The sequence below is a fragment of the Candidozyma haemuli genome (genome assembly GCF_002926055.2).
Source record: "Candidozyma haemuli strain B11899 chromosome Unknown B_2014730914, whole genome shotgun sequence".
In the NCBI taxonomy this organism is placed as follows: domain Eukaryota; kingdom Fungi; phylum Ascomycota; class Pichiomycetes; order Serinales; family Metschnikowiaceae; genus Candidozyma; species Candidozyma haemuli.
This window is the reverse complement of record NW_020289902.1, coordinates 984461-1007856: the sequence shown is the minus strand read 5'-3', so window position 1 is coordinate 1007856 and position 23396 is coordinate 984461. Positions and strand designations below refer to the sequence as shown.

Here is a 23396-nt window from a genome sequence, read left to right as displayed (position 1 = left end):
ATAAGTAGGGCTTCTGAGGACTATGGTATGGCTGCGAAACATAAAATGTCGTGCTAAGGTGGGAGAGAACTGGCCATGAAAGGGGGACTTCTAGGGGGATAAAGCAGAAATAAATTACATAGCCGTAATGCTGCTGTTTTGGTGATCACAAAACTGTTTTTATTTAGTTGGTTTGTGTTCAATTGCCCTGTTTGACTCGAGGGTTGCTGAGGCAGCAACGACATTGTCGTGTATCTATCCACATTTGCAGCCATTAGTGGGACCCTCTGAAGAAGCCCTGGAAGAGATATTATTGCTACGCCTTCAATTCATCTATTGTGTATAGGTATAGAATTATGTGACTGGGCCTTTTTCATCTTCAAAAGAATCCTAAGAAGAACCCACGGAACTCGAACTCCGAGCCAGCCTTATCTATCTGGGCAACTTCTTCATCAGAGAGTGCAAATTCATAGATAGCCAACGCCTCTATCTGCCTTTCTGATTTGGAAGACGTGGTAATTGGCAAGATTCCTTTTTGCAACGTGTATCTAAGTAAAATCTGAGACTCGGCACGGCCGTGCTTCTCGGCGATTTGGGGTAAAACCTTTGTCAATGGATGATCTTTAACTTCCTCGCCATCCTTGACGACTCTAAAGAGCGGAGACAATGGCCCGTAAGCTTCCACGAGGATGTTGTTCTCGTGAGAAAACTTCACAATGCCAGGACTCTGGTTTTGCAAGTATGGATGGAACTCGATCTGGTTGACAGCAGGATAGAATTCAGGATCTCCACCGGCAACCTTAAACAACTCCTTAAGGTGCTCCACACCGAAGTTAGATACACCAATGTAGCGCACCTTGCCTGCCTTCTTAGCTTCAATTAAGTCCTTCCACACCAGCTCCACAGTCTGACCTTTGGAAAACTTGGGATTGAAAAAAGGAAAGTGGATAAGGATCGAATCCAAGTAATCCAAGCCCAATTCTTTAAGAGAGGCGTCTACCCAAGCCGCAGCGCTATCAAAAGTGGCCGGTTGTGGCTCCACACCAGGGTTGTACTTGGTGGCCACAAAGAGATCCTCTCTTGGTACATCACTCTTTGCAATTGCAGCAGCTACCTCAGGATGGGTGGTGTAAATCTCTGCTGTGTCGATATGTCTAAAACCATTGTTAATCGCATCAACGAGATAGTCGATAGCCTCTGGCAACAAGTCTCCTCTTTTAGATGGGTCTCTTCCCTTCTTGATCTTTTGCCATTTTGTACCTGACCCTGTTCCGATCTTGACTTCGTGGCCCGACTTGGTTGTGAGTTTTGGACCAGGTATCTGGACATTCAAAGGTTGCGTCATATTTTGCGTTCTTGAATTTCAGTAGTGGCGCTTCGAGGTTAATCGTACGTGAAGATGAAAAGCGGTGTGCTAAACTAAAGTCAAAACACGTAAAGAAGCTCTTCTAAGGGATTCTAAAATGGGTCACTTTTGAATAAGTAATCAATTGGCCCGTTGTGGCTCGGGTTCGGTGTATTATACGCCGAACACAGATAAGGGCCACACTCATTACCGAGCAGCCGAAACAGTGATTCCGCTCTGGATCCTTCAAAAGTTTATTTCAGAGATTTTCGGGCGCGTAAACGTGTTTTTGGGCGTTTTCTGCTTCATATGAAGATATTCTTGTCTCAAAAGCTTCATTCTGGCGGTCACAATTTCAAAAAAACGGTTCACCATGCTGTTCTAATTTTCTCACAACCTCACATTATGCACATAAGGGTGGTTGGTGTAATGGTTAGCATTGCTGCCTTCCAAGCAGCAGACATGGGTTCGATTCCCGTACCACTCAATTTTTTGAATTCTCCTCCATAAAGAACTTAGAGAATTCAACCTCTTTTTCAATTAGAAGACTTTCATAAAACCCTTGACACGACCTGAATCTATGTCTTAACTTTCTTTTTGGTGGTAGATGCCTGTGGTATATCGTGAACTATCTTTCTGCGATTCAACCTCTTCGTTTTGAGTTCAAGCTGTGCTTTAGAATATGATGCCCTTCGCATGATGATCTCTAGTAGCTCAGGGTTGAGTGTGGGGAAGTAATATTTTGATAGCTTGTGGACGTGAGTTATCATCAATGCACGCTCTTTCCTGTTGAACTTGCACCACCGCTTTGTAGACAAGTCGACTTTGCAAACTTGTTCAAACATCAGAATCACAATTCCCTCTATGTGCCTTGTAAGGCATACCCTATACAGTTGCAAGCCTAGGATATAAGCCAACTGATGAAGGGTAAGGCGTGACTCAAACCTTTTCAAAATTACCATGTAAGACTGCCCTCCATTAATAACCTTTACAGCGGGATCTTCAGGTATTGCCAGCAGGGTATCATAGTCCTCCGAAGCCAACATCTGCAGCATGGTTAAAAGGTTTCTGAAAATTGGAAGGCGATATTCTCTCGATTTTCGGCTGAAGCAGTAGAGTCCATAGAAAGCTTTGCGTTCTTGGAACCTAAAAGTCACTTTCATGGTATCTGTGGTTTCTATGGTGTAGACATTGGAGCGTGCCTGTTTGATTATTTGTGGCCATTGAAGTCCTTGAAGCACACGAGTCTTCTTGGTGTGCTTATCGGTTGCTTTGGTGTCAGTGGCCTCTCCAGTACTCAAGGCAGCAAGAGCTGATAGACTAAGCTGAGCAGTGGGGCTATTCAGCAAGCTATAAGTAGAGATCTCTTGGGGAGTGGTCACGGTTTTAGTGGGAGTTCCAGTAGTAGGACTACTCTGTGTACTAGGGCTGGTATTTTCCTCGGTAACACTCCCAGGCGCCTGAGGTTCTGGTAAATTCTGCTTGGTGTCAAGGCCCGTACTAGTAGTGCCTATTTTAGGAATAAAATTAACGGGTAGACGTACTTGGAACTGGGGCCGAGCTAGTGGCAGTGATGAACCTTGACTGTCAGCAGAGTCCAAGCCTTCGCTAAGTGGAAGTGATTTCGAGGGAGTAGGCTGCGGCAACATTTCCAAGTTCTCTGGAACATAAGGCACGCAAGGGAAGTCATTGGTGTTCTCGTGGCTCTTGCCTTGATCTTGATAAACACTGTTTTGCAGGCGTGACAGATTGGGATCATCAAACGATTTCGAAACAGTAGCCAGCTGGCAGTCCAGGGGAGCTGCTTCCGAGGCTATCAGTGCCTTTTCCGGGTACGTCTCAGTAACCATGCGTACCTGGCAGGAGTAGTCTGAAAGAAAGTGGCCTGAACTAAGAGCCTGGTGGCTGTTGTCCCTGGCACCAGGAGTCAAGACAATTGGGTTCTGGGAAGAACAGCTCCAGTATCTTTGAGGAGAGCTTGACAGCTTATTAGAACGAGGAAGTAAGCCTGAGCTGTTTGAAAAGGTTAAAAGGCTTTGGGACGAAGGAACACTGAACCCGTCCCAGTCGGAGTCGGAGTTGAGACCAAAGCCAGCGAAGAACTCCTGTTCGAGAAACGAGTACTCCGAGAGGGTTGACATTGTCAGAGAGGGTCTACGGGCGGTGGATGTTCTTTTCTTATTTTTCTTCTTTTTTTTTGGTTCGAATTTTACAGGGGAAATCGAGGGTTTATATAGTGCCGAGGTGGGGTTCACGTACCCGGCCAAGCAGACCATGCATGCAAGTAATAATGGAGGACCAGGAGAAGAATGGCAGAAAATAAGGGCATCGGATTCCACAAAAAGATTGTGAATGCATTGATACTCTGAAACTGATTGGTTTTCCCGAAATCTTATACCTTAAACATGAAATTCCCCCTTTTTCTTCCATTTCACCTGGCCTTTTTTTGCAGATCAAAGAAGCTAATGCACACCTTCGGCAAAGCCGCTTATCTTAGCGAGGCAGGACACCGCGAAAGGGTCCCAAAGCCTTACTGAACCTGAGCTTCGAGAATGTTTTCAACAGCCAGGTTAACGTCGGCATTGAGGTACTTGCAATTGTTCATCACCTGGATCAACTTCTTAATACCGATTTCCACACGGCCATCGCCGTAGCGGCTCAACTGTTCAAGCACCTGCTCGCGCTCGTTGGGCTCCATAAAGTTCATTTCGTCAAATACAGCTCTGACCTCGGTGATTTCGGTGATCTTCTTCATCTCGATGGTCTTTGTGAAGTTCTCCACCAAGCTCATATGCTTCAAGACGGAGTACTGCGAGGTGGTACCGATAATGAGCAATCTTCTGCCTCCTGGAGGCTTCTTGTTCAAGTTAACGATCAACATCTGCAAGATATCGTTGGAGAAACGAGGGCCGATAGGCACGTAGTTGATCAAGGTTTCGATCTTGTCAATCACCAACACGTTAAGTGGCGACTTGTAAACGTCTCTAAAAGTATTGTCAATGGTAGCGATCTTCATGGCCTCAGACATACCCACCAAGTTTTCTGCACTGAGCATTTTGATGTAAGGGAAATCGGATTTGAGTGCCATCATCGAGGCAATGGCGGTCTTACCCACACCTGGCTCACCGTGTAACAAAACACTGATAAGTCTTTCGGTTTCTGAGTTCTTGACTTCTTCAATGTAGGAAGTCAATCTGTCGAAGATGGAATGGACACGCTTGTTGTACTCAATAACACCGTATGGGAAGTTCAAGTTCAAGTCCTCTTCGTTAACACCGAAAGCTGGCTTAACTTCGTTAAGTGCGAGAAGGAACTCATTACGGGTCAACTTCATCTTGGCGATATTCTGGTCAACCTTAGCAATGTTTTCGCTCTTTGTGTACTGGTTAATTGCAAAAGAGGAGGCCGAGTTCACCAAACCTTCCAATTCTGCACCAGTGAAGTTCTTGGTCAAGTTAGCCACCTCGTCAAAGTCGACATCGTCAGCCAACAAGTCATTGTCCTTCATCTTCTTGGTGTGGATCAACAAAATCTCCTTACGGCCCTTTTCATCAGGCAAAGAGATTTCAATCTGGATCTCGAAACGACCTGGACGCAAAAGAGCGTTATCGATCAAGTCCAAACGGTTAGTCATACCAATGATCAAGATGTTGTTCAATTGGTCCACACCGTCCATCTTTGCCAACAACTGGTTAACGACGTTGTCACCAACACCTGTACCATCACTGCGGCCACCACCTCTTTGCTTGAACACAGAGTCCAATTCATCAAAGATGATGATATGTAACTGGGAGTTCTCGCCCTTGGCCTTGTACTCCTGTTCAGCATCCTTGAACAAGTTTCTAATGTTTTCTTCAGAAGAACCAACATACTTGGAAAGCATTTCTGGACCATTGACAATCTTGGGCTCTCTAACATTCAACATTTTACCGATTTGACGTGCAATCAACGTCTTACCAGTACCGGGAGGTCCATAAAGCAAAAGACCCTTGACATGGCGCAAACCCAAGTTCTCCACGAGATCAGGAGAGATAATACGCGAAGCGAAAGCTCTACGGAAGATCTGCTGGAACTCGGTATCCAAACCACCAATACCCATGTTCTCCAACTTGAAGTCTGGGTTGATGATAGGGTTAGCACGAGGCTTGTTGGCCATAGAGGTCTTGGCACCCTTCTTCTTGATCAACTGGATCTTTGTGTTTTCAGCACCAAAGAAGTTGATGTTGGTGCTGCCCATCAAAATACCTTTCGTGGTGATATCTTCAGACATGGAACGTTCGGTAGTGCCCAACTGAGCCAAGTTGAGAACCTGAGCGCCGTGTACAATCACAAGGAAGATGTAGCCTTCAAATTCCATCACAATCGGCTGGGAAGGCTGCAAGATCTGGTTTTCGAAAGTGTGCTTGAACACTTCCACGAGCTTCTCCTCACTAAGGTGAACCTCTCTAGCCTTTCCAGCAGAAAGAAAGTCAATAACAAAATCAACCTCGCCCAAGTAGTGAGTGTTATCGCTGGCCTTCTCAAAGATATTGAACAGCTCAAGCGTCACTGGCTGGTTCAACGACGTTCTACACCACTTTCTAACATGGCCAGCCAATCCAACAGTACCTCTTGCCTGCTGTGGGTTCTTCTGGATGCTGTAGACGAATGTTTTCTCCAATAAAACAGGCTGATTATCCTGAGCCTCAGGGAAGTCATCTGGGTTGACAGCGATCAAGTTGGCCAACGCAACCTTGTTACCTGGCGCGTTGTCGACCTTCAATTGTTTCTTAAACGGCGTCACTTTTGGGTGCTGTGGGGGTGCCTGGTTATGGTGGATGGCCGGATTACCCGGGCCCGGGTTATTTGATACTCTGTGGAATCCAAGTTTTTCCATCATGGGAGCAGTAGTTGGTTGGTCTGAGATCAAGAGGTATGCCAGATATTTGGGTGTTGCGCACGTGAGCTGGCCTGGTGGAGAAGGTGTAAGGGAAGGTACTGGAGGAGGGAATAATGGTGGTTTGGTGGAATTGCATTTTTGGAAGTTGGTTTTGGCTAGTGGTTTGATTTGGTTGGTTTTTTAGGATGTTTGAGTTTGTCGTTGGTGGTGAATATCTGGAGCTGTAGGGTGGACAAGGAAGAAGAGGAGGACGTGTTAGGAATAGGTGGGAGGCAAAAATAAAGGAACTGATGTTTTTTGTCTTTTTTTTAGAATTAGAAGGGCTTCTTATTCAGCATCATTTGTCGTTTATGGGTACATCATTGGGAGGTTGCCTTGGTAATGGCTGCGAAAAGGTGGATATACTAGTAGAGAGGTAGCCTGGTGAGCAGCACCTATATTACGTACCGTACTTTGGGGCAGTATACGCTTACTAGAAAGTCTCCATTGGGAAAGCATACATTTAGAGTTGAAAGGTTGCTTTGTCATGGAATTCTCGGCTTTATTAGTGCCAAGAGTGGACCCAAGATCCAGTGAATCAGACCATATATCTCGTAACCAGGGTCTTTAAAGAACCTTTCTATACTCCAATGGCACTGTCTACCATCAAAGAATGCCTCTTTTCAGGATACGTTCATCTGACGTCAATAAGCAGCCGTCCACGTCGCCTGTCCCTCCAATTGCCAACACAAAATTAACCACTACAAACAAACAGGGACCTCCCCCTACATCCCAATCCCTCCTGTCACACCCTCCCGACATCCAACTGAATCTCACGTTTCTTCGTTCCCCCACAAAGCTTACATCATACTTCCAGCGGCTTGCCCCATGGGGTGGTTGCAAAAATGTCGTCGCTTGGTCATCACCAAAGGGCCATACAAACCTACGTCAATGTCAAGAAACCCCCTCAAAAACAACATAACCTACCATATACTATCCCAATGGTCACACTACACCCTTTTCCCTCCCGAAAACATCCCAATATGACCGTTTCACTCGAGGTTTGCTGAGGCAGTCACGACATTGTCGCGCCCCTATCCACGGGGTGGCATCACAAAACCAGCCATGCGTCTGAACACGAAGCATTAGGCCCAGAGAATAAGAAAATTGAAATAAATGGCGAAGTCTCTATCCTTCGGCTCGCCGGATGGCCATGGCGTGTTGCGCGCAATAGACAAGTCAATTGAATGGCTGCAAAACACACGATCCACAACCACAGTAGAACAATGGAGATGCCGAATCGGAAGCTCCATTCAACTTTTCTCTAGTTTATCTTAGTGGGTCCACCTTCCCAAATAAGAATTTAAAACACTACGCCTCCAAAAAAAGGGCCAAAAGGCAAACCACAAAAAAAAAAAAAAGGAAAGGAAATACGTAACCACTCACTAAATCTCCATGTGAATGAGCATCCTCTCAGCTTCTCAGACTTTCCAGACTTTCCAGACATCTCAGTCATCCACCTCTATCATCCTCTAAACAACCCACATCCAGCCTTATTAATCCACCCCAGAAATGGCTTATCTAATCACCGACCCCTGGACTCAGGGATGGCAGCTCACATGCCAACCGCGATCGGACTTGAACCACTGTGGTGGGATAAATGCGCAGATATTGAGGTTTTTCGGTTTTTCGGTTTTTCCAGACCGCGGTAGAACTGTGGCGCCACGTTGGGACGGGGAAAACCGGGTCCCACACGACAATTGGCGTTGCTTATAATTTGTAGTGGGTGGTGGTTGTTTCGAGAACATGCCAATTTAATCAGCTCTACACTGCTGGGTTTATTAATGGTACTTTCGTAGAAGGAAAAGGAAACGGTTTCCTGCACAGAGTGCCGGGTCCTGTCCAAAGTTAGTAAGAAAGCGGACGTCTAGATTCGCACCCGAGGAACATATAAAGCCACACCGTTTCGCAGCCATTTTTCACTTTTCTCCTACCTTTTTACATCACCCCTATAGATTAATAGAACACAATGTCCGCCGTTATCCAGAAGCCAGCTCCATCTTTCAAGAAGACCGCCGTTATCGACGGTGTCTTTGAGGAGGTTTCCCTCGAGCAATACAAGGGTAAGTGGGTCCTCTTGGCCTTCATCCCATTGGCTTTCACTTTTGTCTGCCCAACCGAGATCATTGCCTACTCTGACGCTGTCAAGAAGTTTGCTGAGAAGGACGTTGAGGTTTTGTTCGCCTCCACCGACTCTGAGTACTCCTTGTTGGCATGGACCAACGTTGCCAGAAAGGACGGTGGCTTGGGCCCAGTCAACATCCCATTGGTTGCCGACACCAACCACTCCTTGTCTAGAGACTACGGTGTCTTGATCGAGGAGGAGGGTGTTGCCTTGAGAGGTATCTTCTTGATTGACCCTAAGGGTGTCTTGAGACAGATCACCATCAACGACTTGCCAGTCGGTAGATCCGTTGACGAGTCCTTGAGATTGGTTGACGCTTTCCAGTTCACCGAGAAGTACGGTGAGGTTTGCCCAGCCAACTGGTCTGAGGGTGCCGAGACCATTAAGCCTGACGTGAAGAACTCCAAGGAGTACTTCGGTAAGGTTAACAAATAAGTTTATAGAGAATAGGCCCTGTGGGCTCTAACGTACCTTTACAAGTGAAATGTTGTAGAAACTGCTCAATTGACTGACCGGATCAACCAGGGACTCCCTGCCGATCATTACCAATACTTAGAAACGGCTGAAGAGGCTGAATGTCGTCCCGGTGCCACATGTCTTGTTCTAACCGCACGGCAATACATCCAGCACAAACCCACCTGGAACAAAAAAGTACCTGATACTCTTCAACCTCTTCATATTCTCCTTCCCAGACAACGCCCATTGAGTCTACCAAGTAATTACCCATTCCATTGGAATAAGCAGCCAGACATACCTCCTCTTCCACACTTCGCGAATATGGAGGTTATCAGTAATTATCACCACTACTTATCATCTACCCCATGACGAAAGAAACCCTCTTCTACCAGTTCGCCGTGGACTCACAGGTGTTCTTCAAATCCAAGTACACCTATGCGTTGGTGAACCTTAAGCCCTTGGTTCCGGGCCACGTGCTTGTGGTTCCTTTAAGAACCAGTGTGCTTCACTTTGGTGACTTGACTCCCTCAGAGTCCGTGGACTATATGACCTCTTTGCAGCTCATCCAGGGGCTTATAAGGAAGGTATACAAAGCAGATGCTCTTAATATTGCTATTCAGGATGGACCCGAGGCTGGCCAGTCGGTGCCCCATCTTCATACGCATTTGATTCCACGGTTCAAGACTGATGGATACGGTGATGGTATTTACCAGAGATTGGAGAAAACAGACTTGGAAGCTGCTTATAAGGACTTCTTTGCCCGTAAGGAGTCGTTCCAGAGAGACGGTGGTTTTAAAGCTCCCTCTGACGATCTGAGGGATCCAAGGACCGCTGAGGTGATGAGCAAGGAGGCTGACTTTTTGAAAGCAGAGCTTGAGAAGTACCAGCAAGAGCTTGAGACTGCGGAATAGACACAATAGACGTTTGGTTTTGGATAAGATAAGATGTGTAGGAAAGTGGAAGGGGATGATGGGAAGGGAAGTCAGTTCAAGGATGGATGGCTGTATCGAGTGGTATGAGCTCAATTGGCCGAGTTCAAGCTTAAAAGAATTTATACACTGGCTTTATTGTATCTTGCTTGATCTATATAAACTTGGGTTATGGTATCGCCAGATGGATCGGTTGATGAAAATACCAGATATGATTCCAAAGAGAGGTTCCTTCACGACATCCGTTGGTGAATTGCACTAGAGAAATCCCTTGGTACTAGTTCTTGTTGCTCATGTTTGATTGTTGTCTTTCTTTGGATATGTTCCCTCCAGCCACCCTAGTAAACCCATTTTGCAACCATTTCTGACGACTTACTATACTACCTTATTCAGAAACAACCTATCCCTTACCTTTTTTTAGAAATATTTAAAATAGTACCCAATTAGCCTTAATTAATCAGCTAAGCAAAGCGTCTCTTTCCATTATTCCATTCCATAACTCTCCCTCACCTTTACCAAAAGTGCCCTAACAAGCACATCCTATTCCACTTCCACCCAATTCCCATTTTTCTACGTCTCTTCCACCTCCAAAATCACCAATCCAATTCTCCCCTTTATCGCCTTCCAAAAACCAACTTTTCCTTCATTTTGTATTTTTTCGAACCTGCCAAACATTCACATCTTCTCTGTATCCATCCACCCATTCTGTTTCTTTACTGTTCAAGCGCGCTTATATCATAAACCAACCTTCTTTCAACTTAAACTACCCAAACGCTTCCTCATGTCCACCGAACCACTCGACGAAATCCAGTGGAAATCACCAGAATGGATCCAGCAGTTTGGTCTTCACACAGGCAATGTGCTTGATTACTTTGCTGAGCTGCCGTTCTACGATAGAACTTCCAGTAACCAGGTTCTACGAATGCAGTTCCAGTTTCAACAGATTCCACCTAATATCCATCCACAGAAGTATATGCAGCTGAAACTTACTGAAATGGTGGGTGTGGAGTTTGTGGTGGCATATGTGAGAGAGCCTGACTTTTGGATCATCAGGAAACAACGCAGACTTGACCCTACTACTGCAAGGACAGAACAGGACTACTATATCATCGGTGCCAACGTCTACCAGGCGCCAAAGATCTATGATATTCTCAGTGCCAGGCTTCTATCAAGCGTGTTGCTGATGCGCAAGTCCATTGATTTGCTTAATGACATGACAAAGTTTAGCATCTCTGAAGGTGGACATATTTATCCTTCAGACAAGGACACTTCGGGCACAAGCACAGCTACAAAACAGGTTAATACTAATCCGCCATCAGCTTTGCCTTCTACAACAAACATTAATACTCAAAACCCAGCTGCCACTCCTCTGTTCCCGAATCTGACTCCTGGTACTATCCAAGCACAACCTTCCAATGGAGAACCAGGCCTGAGTTCGATCATGAGCAACGTCTCCAACGTCAACAGCGAAGTGCTGGCTACTGCGTTTAACAACCTTCTCAGTACGGTAATGGCTTCAGCCAATAACGATAAAAATACCTACTTGGATGATATCCCATTATACGGTAAGGGAAGCACAGTCGAACAATTGGGGCTTAAATTGAACCTAAATGAAGAAGATGATTAGCTATAAATCTAAAGCTCGTCCTTCTTGGCATCGGCATCCTTGACAGCGTCTCTGGCAGAAGCCTCCTCCTCAGTGAGCTCGAGCTCACCAGCAGCGGCGATCTTCAATTCCTTGACAGGTCTGTCACCGTAGCTGGTCTTGACCTTCTCCATGTAGTCAACGACGTCCTTACCGTCAAGAACCTCACCGAAGACAACGTGGGCGTTGTTCAACCATGGAGTCAAGACAGTGGTGATGAAGAACTGGGAGCCGTTGGTGTTACGGCCAGCGTTAGCCATCGACAATCTGTATGGTCTGTCGTGCTTCAAGGTGAAGTTCTCATCGTCGAACTTACCACCGTAGATGGACTTGCCACCGAAACCCTTACCGGTCTCGAAGTCACCACCCTGAAGCATGAACTTAGGGATGATACGGTGGAAGATAGAACCGGTGTAACCGAACTTAGGGTCCTCAGAGATAGCCAATTGTCTGAAGTTCTCAGCTGTCTTTGGCACAACAGAACCGAACAAACCAATTGTGATTCTACCAATGGACTTTCCATCCTCCTCAATGTCAAAGTACACCTTGTTGGTAATTGGAGGGTTTTCAGCCAATTCGCTGCTGGCAGCAGCAAACTTGAAGAAAGCAAAGATGGTGGCGATAATCGCAGCAAAAGTGAAAGCTTTCATCATTGTATGAAAAAGAAGAAGATGGTGGAACACGATGGTGATTTTTCGATTTGATGCGTGGCTGGAACGAACGTTGGCGCGCCATAGACAGGCCTCAAGGTTGCAAACGAGGCATGGTGACAGATGTGGAAGAAGAGATAAGAGGAAGAACAAGAGAAAAGGAAAATCAAAGCCTTAAGAAAAAGAAGGGCATAAGAGAGAAGGGCATTTTATTTTTTTCTTGCGATAGTGGAATTCGTTTGATGTGAGGGTGTCTGCCTTGAAGTACCATGATCACTGAGTCTTGATCTCCACAGACAGAGCTGGCAGGCGATAAGCTGATTTTTTATATGAAATCAAAGAGCACACTGTTATCAATAAGCAAACTTTAAACTTCTGGAAATTCAATCATGTCTTTTTTCTATATTCCTTTCTTCACAACCTCATTATACACCCACCACAGTTTCTTAACTTTCTACAAACCACAGATCTCCCGTATAAGTGAATTATCTATTTACAGTTTCATCAGAACTCTCTCTCACCCTTCTCCTCAGCAGCCTTTTCAGAGCTGGCCCACTTCTCCTTCTCTTCAAGTCTCTTCAAAGCGACTCTCTTGGCCTTGACCAACTTGGCCTTTCTCTCACCACCGTTCTTCTTACGGCCTCTCTTGTGCTCTCTCAAAGGCTCCAAGTCATTCACAAACTTGTTCTTCCATCTTAGTAAGTACCGCCTTTGGGAAGTATCAATGCCCAAGTTCTTCATTTGCTTGGAGCTGGTTTCGAGGAATTTTTGCAAGTCGCCTTCAAAAGTGTCCAAATGCTCAATAGTGTTTCTGCCGATCAATTTGAGGAAAGTTTCCAAATCATGAACGTTTTCCTTTGTTCTTGTGGATGTATTAGTTTTGAAGACGGCAGGTGTAGTGGAAAACAACCTTGGGGCGGCCATTTGAGATGCTGAAAAAAGGGGTTTGGAGAACGAGACAGCCCGACTCACCGGAAGCACTCGACGAGCCAGAGTCTTTAATGCTGTGAATGCAAACATGCTGAACGTAAGCTGTGATGGTTGAAGCTTGAGATACTAAATTTTTCAGTATAGAGAAGTAGTGCGATGCACAAATCGCAGCTAGTAGGTCTACAGCGCTACAAAGATTAGATCGGTTCGTTAAGCAGCGGGAGCTGCATCAATGTATTCTATCAAAGACAGATATGCTTACAACAAGCCCTTGTTCTTGAATTCTTGCAACAAGGAGTTACCCAATCTAGCTGGGGACTTCTCGACAACAACACCAGCGGACTCCAAGGCAGAGATCTTAGAGTTGGCGTCACCCTTACCACCGGCAACAATGGCACCAGCGTGACCCATTCTTCTACCTGGTGGAGCAGAGACACCGGCAATGAAGGAGACAACAGGCTTAGGACCCTCTGGTCTGGACAAGTTGTGCTGCTTCAAGAACTCGGAAGCCTCCTCCTCAGCAGTACCACCGATCTCACCAATCAAGATGATACCCTCGGTCTCTGGGTCGTTCAAGTACAAGGTCAAGGCGTCAATGAAGTTAGTACCTGGGAATGGGTCACCACCCATACCAATGACCAAAGACTGACCCAAACCAACCTGGGTGGTCTGAGCAACAGCCTCGTAAGTCAAAGTACCAGATCTAGAGATGATACCAACCTTACCCTTCTTGTGGATGTGGGAAGGCATGATACCGATCTTACACTGGTCAGGAGCAATCAAACCAGGACAGTTAGGACCGACCAATCTGGTCTTGGACTGGGTCTTCAAGATCTGAGCGATTCTGACCATGTCGTGCTGAGGAATACCCTCGGTAATGGCAACAGCCAAGTCAATTTCAGCCTCAATGGCTTCCTCAATGGCGCTGGCAGCAATGGATGGTGGAACGAAAATACCAGTAGCGTTGGCACCGGTCTCCTTGATAGCATCCTTAACAGAAGCGAAAACTGGCTTACCCAAGTGCTCGGTACCGGCCTTCTTTGGGTTGGTACCACCAACAACCTTGGTACCGTAAGCAATGGCCTGCTCAGCGTGGAAAGTAGCCTGTCTACCGGTGAAGCCCTGGTAGATAACCTTGGTGTCTGCGGTAACCTTCAAGTTTTTGATGGTCAGAGCGTAGTTTTTGGTTGGGGTGGTGGAGGCGAAGCCACGAGCAAACTGTTTGGACAACATTGAGGGAAGATTCTTAAAGAGTGCTGTTTGGGGGGAGTTTAATGAGATTTTTTGAACACCTTCGTCGTTGGTTTTAATTTCTCACTTTTCGAAGTCGGGCGTATAGAATCCGCCCTAGCGCATCCGTACACCACCATACTTTAAAAGCATGGGCTGCCGCCGCAAACCGCGAAACAAAGTCGCAAAGGAAAAAAAAAAAAAAATCCCTAGAAACCCCGAGGTAGCGGAACATTAACCCATTTACTGTGTAGGCCACGTTCCGGGGCGACTCCGCGTACCGCCGGGCTGGCTGGGGTAAGAGAGAACGGTTGAGTTTTGGGGGAAGTTTTACGTTTTGGGGTGGTCGATGTGGGCATTGAAGCGTCAGAGTCAGGGAAGGGCTACGGAGTCAGAAAGGTTTTCCCGTCAGAGTCAGGCTCGGAGTCATTACACTTTTTTCTTTTGGTTCAGTTTTTTTCATGTTTGGTGGGGATGCGTTGTTTTTACGTTACCTTTTTTTTTTTTTTTTTTTTCGCAGCCACAGACCGAGCACCGAGGTTGAAAGGGGGACACCGAGAGGAAGGAAGAAGAAAAGAAGGGCCCAAAAGTGATAGTGGATTTTCCAGAGAGTTATCAATTGAAGTGAAGTTGACTATATAAAACCGTCTTTTTCAGGAAATTGCCATTTTTTGGGGATTGGGCGGCCTGTGGGTCCTCGGCTTCGGGCTGTTGGCTGTTGGGAGGAGGACGGAAAAAGAGGCCTAACGGTGGATCAAATTGGGGTATTTTGGCTCGGAAAAATCCACCAACTTTGGTTTACAATTTTTTTGGTCTCTACGTGGATTGGCAAGTTTGACTGCTTTCAATTGACTTTGGTCGTTTTAAATGTCCCGTGGTTTTTATATTTCTTTAGGTTTCTGCCAATTGCCAACAGCTTTTGGAAACCTTCGGTATCTGCGTATTTTCCCATCATTTTTCCTCTTCCACTGGTGGGGCTCCTCCCTTAGTAGTTGAACAAACTCTTGTAGTAAAGCGTTCTGGAGTTAAGAAGCTCCCAGTCCTCTGCAGTGATCCACATCTCGCTGGCAACCTTCAATCTGCCAAAAACACCTGCTCCCTTCCATGTCAATTCTCTTGGATCGTAGTCCTTTGGAGGTGGAAGAACGTTGATGGCCACCACCTGGCCTTGATCGCTAAGACCATCTGCACGATCAAGATCAACATAGAGCTGTGTATCGTTGTGGATTGTTGCAAGCTCGTCTTCAGTCAATTCAACCTCGTCAATCGACAGACTACCAGCCTTCTTCTTCTTAGCATCTTCGATCATTTGTTTTCTCCTGTTATCCATCTTGTCCTTTTCTTTGCTGACATACACGAGAACATCGTCCAACGTGCTCGTTGACAAGAACTTGGGCCTCCAGATATTAATTCTGTCATTAAGAAGAACATCAAAATTGTCAATTTTGGCCAAGCCTCCACCAACAACAAGCAAATTGTCGTAGAGCTTCTTGGCTTTACCAAAATCAGTAGAAATACCGGCATTAGTGATAGACTCAATGATGGCCTTATCAAGAGGGGCAGTTACTGGCAGCAGGGTATCAATTTGCCCCTGGGTGTTCAATGCCTTTGGTGCACTTGCCTGCTTCAGGTTGGCTTTCTCTTCCGCAAGCTTCACCAACAAGGCTTCATCTGTCATGTCTGAGTAAGCTGAACCGAATTGTAAGTTCTCATGCGCTTTAGAGTAAGGATTGTTGGGCTCGCCAGTGTACTGGTCGAATGACTCTGGGAGCAATGGTCTTTCTCTGTGTTCCTTGGCGATCTCAAATAAATCAGGATAGAAGAGTCCCAAAGGCGCTAGCATGACTTCGTCAAACACTTTGAACAAGAACTTTTCTGTTTCCTTGCCTGGCTTTCTCTTGTAAAAGTCATAAAGTTGCACTGCAATGTCTGCATCGTTGAAGGTAGCATAGTTATGTTTTATGGTTTCAGCTAGTTGCCAATCGTCGTTGAAAGAGCTTAAGTCAATGTCTCTGTAAGGGAACTGCTGCTGTAATAGTAGCTTTGTCAATGCCTCTGTGACCTGTTTACCACCATAGTCAAGGCGGATTCTAGAATCATTGATAATCATTCCTTCGTCAACACACGATATCGTGGTGATCTCAGAACCAACATCAACAACACAAGCCGAAGAAGCACCCGCACCAAATGTAGCAGCTACAGCTTCCTGAATAATGCCAACTTTACCGAAACACACGGAATGGAGAAGAAGATCACACCAAGTCTCCACATATGCTTTATCGTACAAGTCAGGAATGACAAGCAAACACTTGAGGTTAGCCAACTCTTGCGGACTTTTGCCAACATTGATCTGTTCTAATGCAGCTTGCGTAAGACGAATTATGTCGCCAAAAAGTTCCTGGGGCGACAGGTAGTCTTTTGTGCTTTGGTTGAATGTACCGTTGACGATAGGAAAACGGTGATGCCATTGGGAGAAGGAATCAGAAATCGGGATATCCAAGGCCTTGGACCCAGCGATAAACTCATGCTTTTCAAGTAACTCGTCATCCCTCAGTAACCAGTTTCTGGTGGATGGTTCGTTATGTTCAGAAATAGGTTCACCGGTCTGTTTCCTATTGAAATCGGCCGCCAGTTCCCTGGAATTTGGCTGCACACGGCGTTTATAATACCTCATTCTGGCCTTGAAGTCTTTGGTGACAACAGCCTTCATTTCGTCGAAATGAGTGCCAAAGTCGTATTCACCGTCTTCAGTCTCTGTTCTCAACGGAGTCTTCTCATGCTTGTCAACAACGCCATCCTTACGTTTATAAGCGACAACAGCAGGCACAGCAACTGGAGTAGAATCTGTAGCTCTGCCTAGACGGATAAAAGACGAGCCGGGCTGGATCACAATGGTATCATGGCCCATCTTCACTTTCACGCGTGGCTGGTCGCCCGTCGCGTTCTCATTATCCTCATCGTCGTTGTCGTCGTTGTCGTTATCATCATTATCGTCGTCTTCGTCATCTTCGTCATCCTCCTCGGTCTTCTTGTCTGATCCAGCGCTCTTGGGGCCCTTCACCAGACTAACGCCCAGCACCTTCTCGTTACGCCAGTTTCTGATCAACGTGGCCTGTTCATCCTTCTTTAAATAATCAGCATAGTAGTTCTTCTGGTTAATCAAAGGCACCGTCTTGACAGCAGTAAGCTTAAACCCATTATGCTCTTCAAACCTGCCAATACCAGTTTTCTTCAAGTTCTGAGCGATTGTGGCAGCTGCCTTGATTCTGCCTTCTCTACGACGCTGTAAGACCTCCTCTGAAGGCTTACGCAGCGCCTTGGTGGCCGTTTTGCGTTTCTTCTTGTCCTGTTCTCCATCTTCGGCTGGAGCCTTTTCCTTGTCTGGGGATCCAGAAGCGTTCTCTTCGACGATGGATGGTGGCGCAGGAGAAGAAGGAACGATGGTGTTTTCGTCTTCTTCTTCTTTTACTGCTGGAGTCGCCGACGTGTCCATTTTAGAGGCAAGTAGTGGGTGGTGGTGTGGTAGGTGGGTGTTTTTTCAATACGTACTGATATCGCGAACTTGCCTATGATTGATACTATGTATAACAGTAATGCTGCGACATGGACCATGATGGGAAGGAACAATTTTTGGAAGTCCCTTCATGCTTAGTAGTCCAAGGCGACTTTGGGACGTGGAGAGCGTTGCTCAAGGGTCCGTTTGCCAGCTTGCTTGCCGGGTGCAAATCTGTCGGCATAGTTAACAGAGGGACTGGCGGTGCCAGAACGCTGGAAACGGTCCTGGCTCAGCAATTGGCTGGTTGAAGGAGCCAGAATGGTGCCATGACTGCCACTATTGGTCTTCTTGTGTCGAGACAAATGCATAATGCCTTGAGCCATGTTACTCTCATTGTGGTAGTCCCAGAGTTTGCGCTTCCAGCCGGCAAGAAGATTGTGCATTTCAAATAGCTTCAACACCCGGCGCTTCTTCTCTTGTGCCGTGCCCAGCTTGTGGTCCTTGAGCAAGTTATCATGCAATTGTTTGTACTCCAGGTACTTTGTGTAGAAATTGTCCGCCAACTGCTTATAGTATTGTTGCCTCTTGTCACTGCTTGTAGGCGCTGGTTTCGACGGTAATGCTGGCGAAGCTCTGGGCAAGCTCAGAAGCTTCATGTCGTCTTCGCTGTGCTCATTGTCATCGTTATGCTCTTCGTTGATCAGCGATGGCAGAGTGTAAGACGTGGCGTTACTGAAAACGCTATGGTTACTCCCACTGCTGTTGCTCCGCTTACCTTCCTTTTTAGGCTTCTTGGATTGTCTTTCATCTTCAGAAGACGATGACAGCGACAGCGACACAACAAACTTCTTCTGGTCTTTCGTATCCAGAATGTTCTTCAATGGCGATTCGTCATTCTTTTGCTTCTTCCTCTTACTTTCTTGTTCCACACGAGGCGAAGCAGACCTCTTGTTAGGGGAAATGTTAAACGGAGAGCCAGGGGTCTTGGAGTCCTTAGATGTGAGAAGACCACCGCCCAAAGCGGCATGTTTCTTCGTCTCGTCGTCCAGAGACTTCTCCGTGATGCGGCGCCGGAGCGGATGGGTATCCAGATACCCTAGTCTGCTCAAAGCGTGATGAGTGTTCTCAATGACGAGTGCCCGCTCGTACTTCGTAAATGGGCACTGCCATGGGCGCAACTCCTTGTATGCCTTGTCCTTAAGGATGACGTAGTCGTCACTATGCTGGGGGTCGATATCGGTGAGGCCCAATGCCACACTGGGGTAGGTATCGGACTCAGTGAAAGTCGAGTTTGGCCTGTAGATCTGCGTGTGAGTCTGGAAAAGCAGAGTCATATCAGCATGAGAGACCTTATGCGAGCTGTTGACACGATGTTCAACGTCTTTCTTGGTGATGGGTCCCAAGGCGACCAATGCTAGGAATTTGGCTGTGGCCTCTGCCTTAGAGTCTGAAGCCACAGTGTAGAGGTTATGTTCATGGAGAGAGGACTTTTTGGCATGGTCAAAAGACGGCTTTTCAGGAAGCAGCAGCAGCGGCGGCAGCTTCAGTGGCTGGACCACAGGTGCTTTCATATGGTCCTTGATCTGGCGAGGATCCGTGAGCACATTGAGACGTTCAGTGACGGTTCCAGCAAAATCGTAGTTGCGAGAGTCCAGCGGATGGTAGATATCGAACCGAAGCAGCTCGTTACTCGAGGAACAAGGGTACACAAGCGAATCGTTCACCTTGATCAGCTAGAAAGTTAGTAAAAGGATCTCAGGGGGGGAGTAGAAGCACCATGAAATACATACAAAGTGGCCATTTTTCACCACCAACTTAGGCACCACGCCCTGCTGTTGAAGCTTTCGAAGCGATGCAAGAACCTCCAGGTTAAGCCGTAAAGCCACAGCATCTGGAGGTCTATTTTCGGGTGGATTCAATACTGAGACCGAAGGCACCATGGGTTGACTGGAAGGGATGAAAGTTGTAGTTTGAAAAAAAGCAGATAAAGATGTGTTTGAGTGGATTCAATAAAAAAGTGGTTTTCAGACAACCCTTCGTGAAAAATGCCTGGTTTCGGGAGAATGTGGAAAAGGTGGTGGAGTGAAGTAGAGTCAGGCAGCAGAATGCGAATGAGGCATGTAAAAAGTGGAGTGGGACGCCCCAGGAGGTGCTAGAGCGAGGGAAGCCGAAGAGGCACGAAGAGGCACGACAAGGGACGAAAAATGCCGCTGGCGAAAAAGGGAAGGAAAAAGACGTACTTATATAGTTTTTGGAAACGGGCAAGAATAAAAAGAAGGGGCGTTTGGTTGGTATTTATATGTTTTAGGGATGTTTAGCGGTCACCTCTTCGTCTCTGGCGGTCTGTCTGGACCTGTGCGGCAGGAGACGAGCAAAGCGTGAATGAGTCTCAGAAACGATAAGGTAAGTTTTTGTAGAGGTGGCGAATACAAGGCAAAGTTTTGGGGAGCTATAAGGGAACGCCTTTTGATTTTGGGTGGAAAGAAGGAAGTTTGGGGCGTTGGGTTGTTATTGGTTGGACTGGAGAGACCGAAAAGCGCTTAAGTATGGAGAAGGAGGGGAGGAAGAGATGGGTATAGTGAAGCTACGAGGGGGACGAGGATAAGAAAAGAGGAGGTTTAGGAGTTTCTTTAGTGCTTTAGGAACACCTTGACATGTAAATAAATCGTTTTTATAGGTTTTTTTGGTGTTTGGTTGGACCTTCTGGTTCGGCTGGGTCATGAATGGCTGCGAAATCACCACATGGGCCGCAACAAAGAAACATACAAAGAAAGCTTATTTCGGTATGACGGGTAGCGGTTGAGGCTGTCTTGTTAAGAGGCAGGGAGAAGATTTGGGAGAGCTTGGGAAGAGTTGGAGAAGGCTGGTTGAGTTTGGCGTTTCGTGTGGCTTGAGGTTGAGGCTGGTGGTCCAGACCGAGTGCTACTATGAGTATCCAGCCAATGGCAAGTTTATCACTTTCTGTGACGATTTCTGGGTTATTTCTGGATTTCTTTTAACGGTTTAGAGGGCCTGGTAATTACATTCTTGGATTACAGGGCCCCCGCCGTCTATTACTATCGGTTAGGAGACGCTGGACCACGGATATTAATAGACAAGGACAATTCAAGTGCTCACAACGGCAGTAGTAGCACAGAACCAGCAAACTAGCTGGCGTAAGGCAGTTATAGGAGAGATAGAGAGTGGAGGGCTTTAGGTGGTTAGTTGGATGCTTCTTAGCAGGTCTAGCTTATGATAGGTGCCTGGAGCCTGCAAATCTATAGGAAATGTACCTTACAAACTTCTAGTTTAAGCCACGAAGGTTGGCCAATTCCACCGGTAATTGCTTCTAAAGAAGGTACCATTCAGGAACTGGCAAGTCGTTCTCCACGTTTATACCACCAGTAGCAATTAATATACCATTATTTCCACCCCAATCCACAAAGAAAGCTCCCAATTCCCAAGCAAATCGTAGACCCCCAAACCACCGCTCACGGTCCTAAGAAAACTTCACATAAACCCAATTTCTAGGCCATACATACTAACCGTGTTTGATTGCTACTGGAGCACAAGACTGCCTGATAGGAGGAATGTCGTAGTACAAAAAAACACCGATTTCTTTCGTCATTTCGTCATTTCTTGACTTTGTGAAGAAAAAACAAAAGATTTTCGCCCAAATACACCCTTGGTCCAAATAAATGACAGCAACTTAGAACGTTGTGTCACTTGGCTTATCTATGGCTGTTATGCCCTAATCTGACCCTAATGGCTGCGAAACCCTTCAATTGTTCCACCACCAGAACCACAATTATCTTAAAAAACACCTACTATATAATACGAGCAAAGGATAAACAAACCCATCGAAAAACCATCCAAATGGCCCCTTTTCTCGTCCGTTTTTGTGTCTTGTTCGATTACACCATGTCGCACGGTAATGGCTGCGAAAACATACCATTCCATTTCCCACCCAATGGCCCAATTATACTGAAAAACAGGCCCCGCCTATTTTCAACCATAGCAAAAAAAGACGATTCCTTCTCTTTATATACCCATTTAGTATTTGTTTTCCTTTGTTGGGTCGTGACGGTTTGGTTGGGTCCTTTTGGGCCCCATGTGAGAACACCTACCAACCACCCATCCAAACCCCTGACTACCTGCTTCTCTTGCACCCTTGCCCCGAGCCAAGCATTGTACTCCCACCCTTAGTCTTCCCTTGCTCTCTGTTCGTTCATATAGTGCCAAAAAGCCTTGTTTTTAGTGGGTCGTGCGCGGCTCATAGCTACTATATCGCATATTTGCACTTTACCCGACCCACAGCAAACCGCAGTCATCAGTTGCCGTTGTCTTAAAGCACATTCTTTTGCAACTCCTCCTCCACTACTTCTATCAACTCCTAGTATCATCATGTTGAAGTGGGTCCAATCAGGTCTTTCCGTTGTCGCCGGTACCGCCGAGCCAGAGTACGGCCGTGAGGCCATCCATCCAGTTACTGATTTCATCAAGAAGGGCGACCCTGTCTCCAGAGAAACCACCCCTGAAGACTTTGCCTGGAGAAAGCCTGGCTACACTAATGTTGAAACCCAGACTTTCTACTTTACTGACTTGAAGACTGGCTACACTGGTTTTGCTCAGATCATCCACTCCAACCTTATGGGGGTGAAAACAACTGCTCAGTTCACCTTTAGATTGTACAACAACGAGAAGGGTGCTGACGATCCTAACTGCATTTGGACTTCTACGGCTTTGGAGGACTTCCGTGCCGAAGGTTCCAACTTTTACGCCAACAACTTGTCGTTTGAGCTTTCTGAGGATGGCACCACTTACCACTTGAAATCGCTTGTTTGCGAGGACTCCATGGTCGACTTGACTGTCAAGAAGTTGACTCCTGGTGTTGTTTTCGGTAAGGACGGTACTACGCTTTACGGTGACGACTTGGAGAACCCATGGGGTTCCATGAGACACGCCTTCTGGCCTAGATGTAGTGTTTCCGGTAAGCTCCAGTTGAAGGACAACGTCAAGGTTGAGATTGATGGTTTCACCATGTTCGTCATGGCTTTGCAAGGCATGAAGCCCCACCACGCTGCCAAGTCCTGGAACTTCCTTAATTTCCAGAGTCCTCACTACTCTGCTGTGCAGATGGAGTTCACCACTCCTCTCTCATACGCCACCACCAAGGTCAACATTGCCATTGTTGCTAAGGATGACAAGATTATTCTTACATCTATTGATAACGAGGTGACCCATGAGGATGCTGAAGTTGACGAGGTGGGCTGGAAGGTTCCAAAGGGTATCACCTTTAACTTTGCCAAGGAAGGCGCAGGCTCCGAGACTGTTGCTGTTGTGTCTGGTAAATTGAACCAATTGGTTGAGCGTGTGGACGTCATGGCCGAGATTCCTCAGTTCGTCAAGAACATTGTTTCTGGTGTCTCTGGAGCTAAGCCATACATCTACCAATTCTGCAACCCATTGAGCATCAAGCATGGCGCTGAAACTGAAGAAGGTATTGGTTTCAACGAAGCTACTTTCATTTCCGACTAAGGTCTTAAATCACGACAGAGACTGAAAGCCAAAACCTCATAAAATCCCCAAAAAAATAAAAAACCAGAAAAACATAAAAAAAAATATTAACATAACATATGGGTGTTTGTCTCGCACTGCGTTGGTATCGGTGGGTGTCCTAGCACTAATAGTCCTCCATCCCGCTGGGGCCCCGC

At 46.4% G+C, this 23396-nt stretch overlaps 12 protein-coding genes and 1 non-coding gene across 13 annotated transcripts; 5 read left to right on the top strand and 8 right to left on the bottom strand. All coding sequences in view use genetic code 12, as the record gives it.

Annotated features, from left to right (window-relative positions):
- Positions 1 to 358: 358 nt before the first annotated feature.
- CXQ85_001281 (aldo-keto reductase superfamily protein) lies at positions 359 to 1324 on the bottom strand (the record flags this gene model as incomplete). Its single annotated transcript, XM_025484996.1, has 1 exon — positions 359 to 1324. One exon carries the CDS (start codon positions 1322 to 1324, stop codon positions 359 to 361), a length of 966 nt encoding a protein of 321 aa, XP_025339927.1.
- A 415-nt stretch (positions 1325 to 1739) lies between these two features.
- CXQ85_001280 lies at positions 1740 to 1811 on the top strand. The gene has a single exon. It is a non-coding gene; the product is annotated as a tRNA-Gly (tRNA).
- Positions 1812 to 1902: 91 nt separating this feature from the next.
- CXQ85_001279 (uncharacterized protein) lies at positions 1903 to 3465 on the bottom strand (the record flags this gene model as incomplete). Its single annotated transcript, XM_025484995.1, has 1 exon — positions 1903 to 3465. One exon carries the CDS (start codon positions 3463 to 3465, stop codon positions 1903 to 1905), a length of 1563 nt encoding a protein of 520 aa, XP_025339926.1.
- Positions 3466 to 3854: 389 nt separating this feature from the next.
- On the bottom strand, positions 3855 to 6200 carry SEC18 (AAA family ATPase; the record flags this gene model as incomplete). The annotated part of the gene is made up of 1 exon (XM_025484994.1): positions 3855 to 6200. The coding sequence occupies one exon, from the start codon at positions 6198 to 6200 to the stop codon at positions 3855 to 3857; it is 2346 nt and encodes a 781-aa protein (XP_025339925.1).
- A 2011-nt stretch (positions 6201 to 8211) lies between these two features.
- On the top strand, positions 8212 to 8802 carry TSA1B (Tsa1bp; the record flags this gene model as incomplete). The annotated part of the gene is made up of 1 exon (XM_025484993.1): positions 8212 to 8802. One exon carries the CDS (start codon positions 8212 to 8214, stop codon positions 8800 to 8802), a length of 591 nt encoding a protein of 196 aa, XP_025339924.1.
- Positions 8803 to 9188: 386 nt separating this feature from the next.
- On the top strand, positions 9189 to 9734 carry HNT2 (bis(5'-adenosyl)-triphosphatase; the record flags this gene model as incomplete). Its single annotated transcript, XM_025484992.1, has 1 exon — positions 9189 to 9734. The coding sequence occupies one exon, from the start codon at positions 9189 to 9191 to the stop codon at positions 9732 to 9734; it is 546 nt and encodes a 181-aa protein (XP_025339923.1).
- Positions 9735 to 10533: 799 nt separating this feature from the next.
- CXQ85_001275 (mediator of RNA polymerase II transcription subunit 6) lies at positions 10534 to 11279 on the top strand (the record flags this gene model as incomplete). The annotated part of the gene is made up of 2 exons (XM_025484991.1): positions 10534 to 11223; positions 11256 to 11279. The coding sequence occupies 2 exons, from the start codon at positions 10534 to 10536 to the stop codon at positions 11277 to 11279; spliced, it is 714 nt and encodes a 237-aa protein (XP_025339922.1).
- A 108-nt stretch (positions 11280 to 11387) lies between these two features.
- CYP5 (peptidylprolyl isomerase family protein) lies at positions 11388 to 12050 on the bottom strand (the record flags this gene model as incomplete). Its single annotated transcript, XM_025484990.1, has 1 exon — positions 11388 to 12050. One exon carries the CDS (start codon positions 12048 to 12050, stop codon positions 11388 to 11390), a length of 663 nt encoding a protein of 220 aa, XP_025339921.1.
- Positions 12051 to 12551: 501 nt separating this feature from the next.
- Positions 12552 to 13067, bottom strand: CXQ85_001273 (mitochondrial 37S ribosomal protein mS41; the record flags this gene model as incomplete). Its single annotated transcript, XM_025484989.1, has 1 exon — positions 12552 to 13067. The coding sequence occupies one exon, from the start codon at positions 13065 to 13067 to the stop codon at positions 12552 to 12554; it is 516 nt and encodes a 171-aa protein (XP_025339920.1).
- Positions 13068 to 13235: 168 nt separating this feature from the next.
- Positions 13236 to 14210, bottom strand: LSC1 (succinate--CoA ligase (GDP-forming) subunit alpha; the record flags this gene model as incomplete). Its single annotated transcript, XM_025484988.1, has 1 exon — positions 13236 to 14210. One exon carries the CDS (start codon positions 14208 to 14210, stop codon positions 13236 to 13238), a length of 975 nt encoding a protein of 324 aa, XP_025339919.1.
- Positions 14211 to 15192: 982 nt separating this feature from the next.
- Positions 15193 to 17700, bottom strand: ARP8 (Arp8p; the record flags this gene model as incomplete). Its single annotated transcript, XM_025484987.1, has 1 exon — positions 15193 to 17700. The coding sequence occupies one exon, from the start codon at positions 17698 to 17700 to the stop codon at positions 15193 to 15195; it is 2508 nt and encodes an 835-aa protein (XP_025339918.1).
- A 155-nt stretch (positions 17701 to 17855) lies between these two features.
- Positions 17856 to 19643, bottom strand: CXQ85_001270 (uncharacterized protein; the record flags this gene model as incomplete). The annotated part of the gene is made up of 2 exons (XM_025484986.1): positions 17856 to 19436; positions 19494 to 19643. The coding sequence occupies 2 exons, from the start codon at positions 19641 to 19643 to the stop codon at positions 17856 to 17858; spliced, it is 1731 nt and encodes a 576-aa protein (XP_025339917.1).
- Positions 19644 to 22086: 2443 nt separating this feature from the next.
- Positions 22087 to 23220, top strand: SVF1 (Svf1p; the record flags this gene model as incomplete). The annotated part of the gene is made up of 1 exon (XM_025484985.1): positions 22087 to 23220. The coding sequence occupies one exon, from the start codon at positions 22087 to 22089 to the stop codon at positions 23218 to 23220; it is 1134 nt and encodes a 377-aa protein (XP_025339916.1).
- Positions 23221 to 23396: the final 176 nt, after the last annotated feature.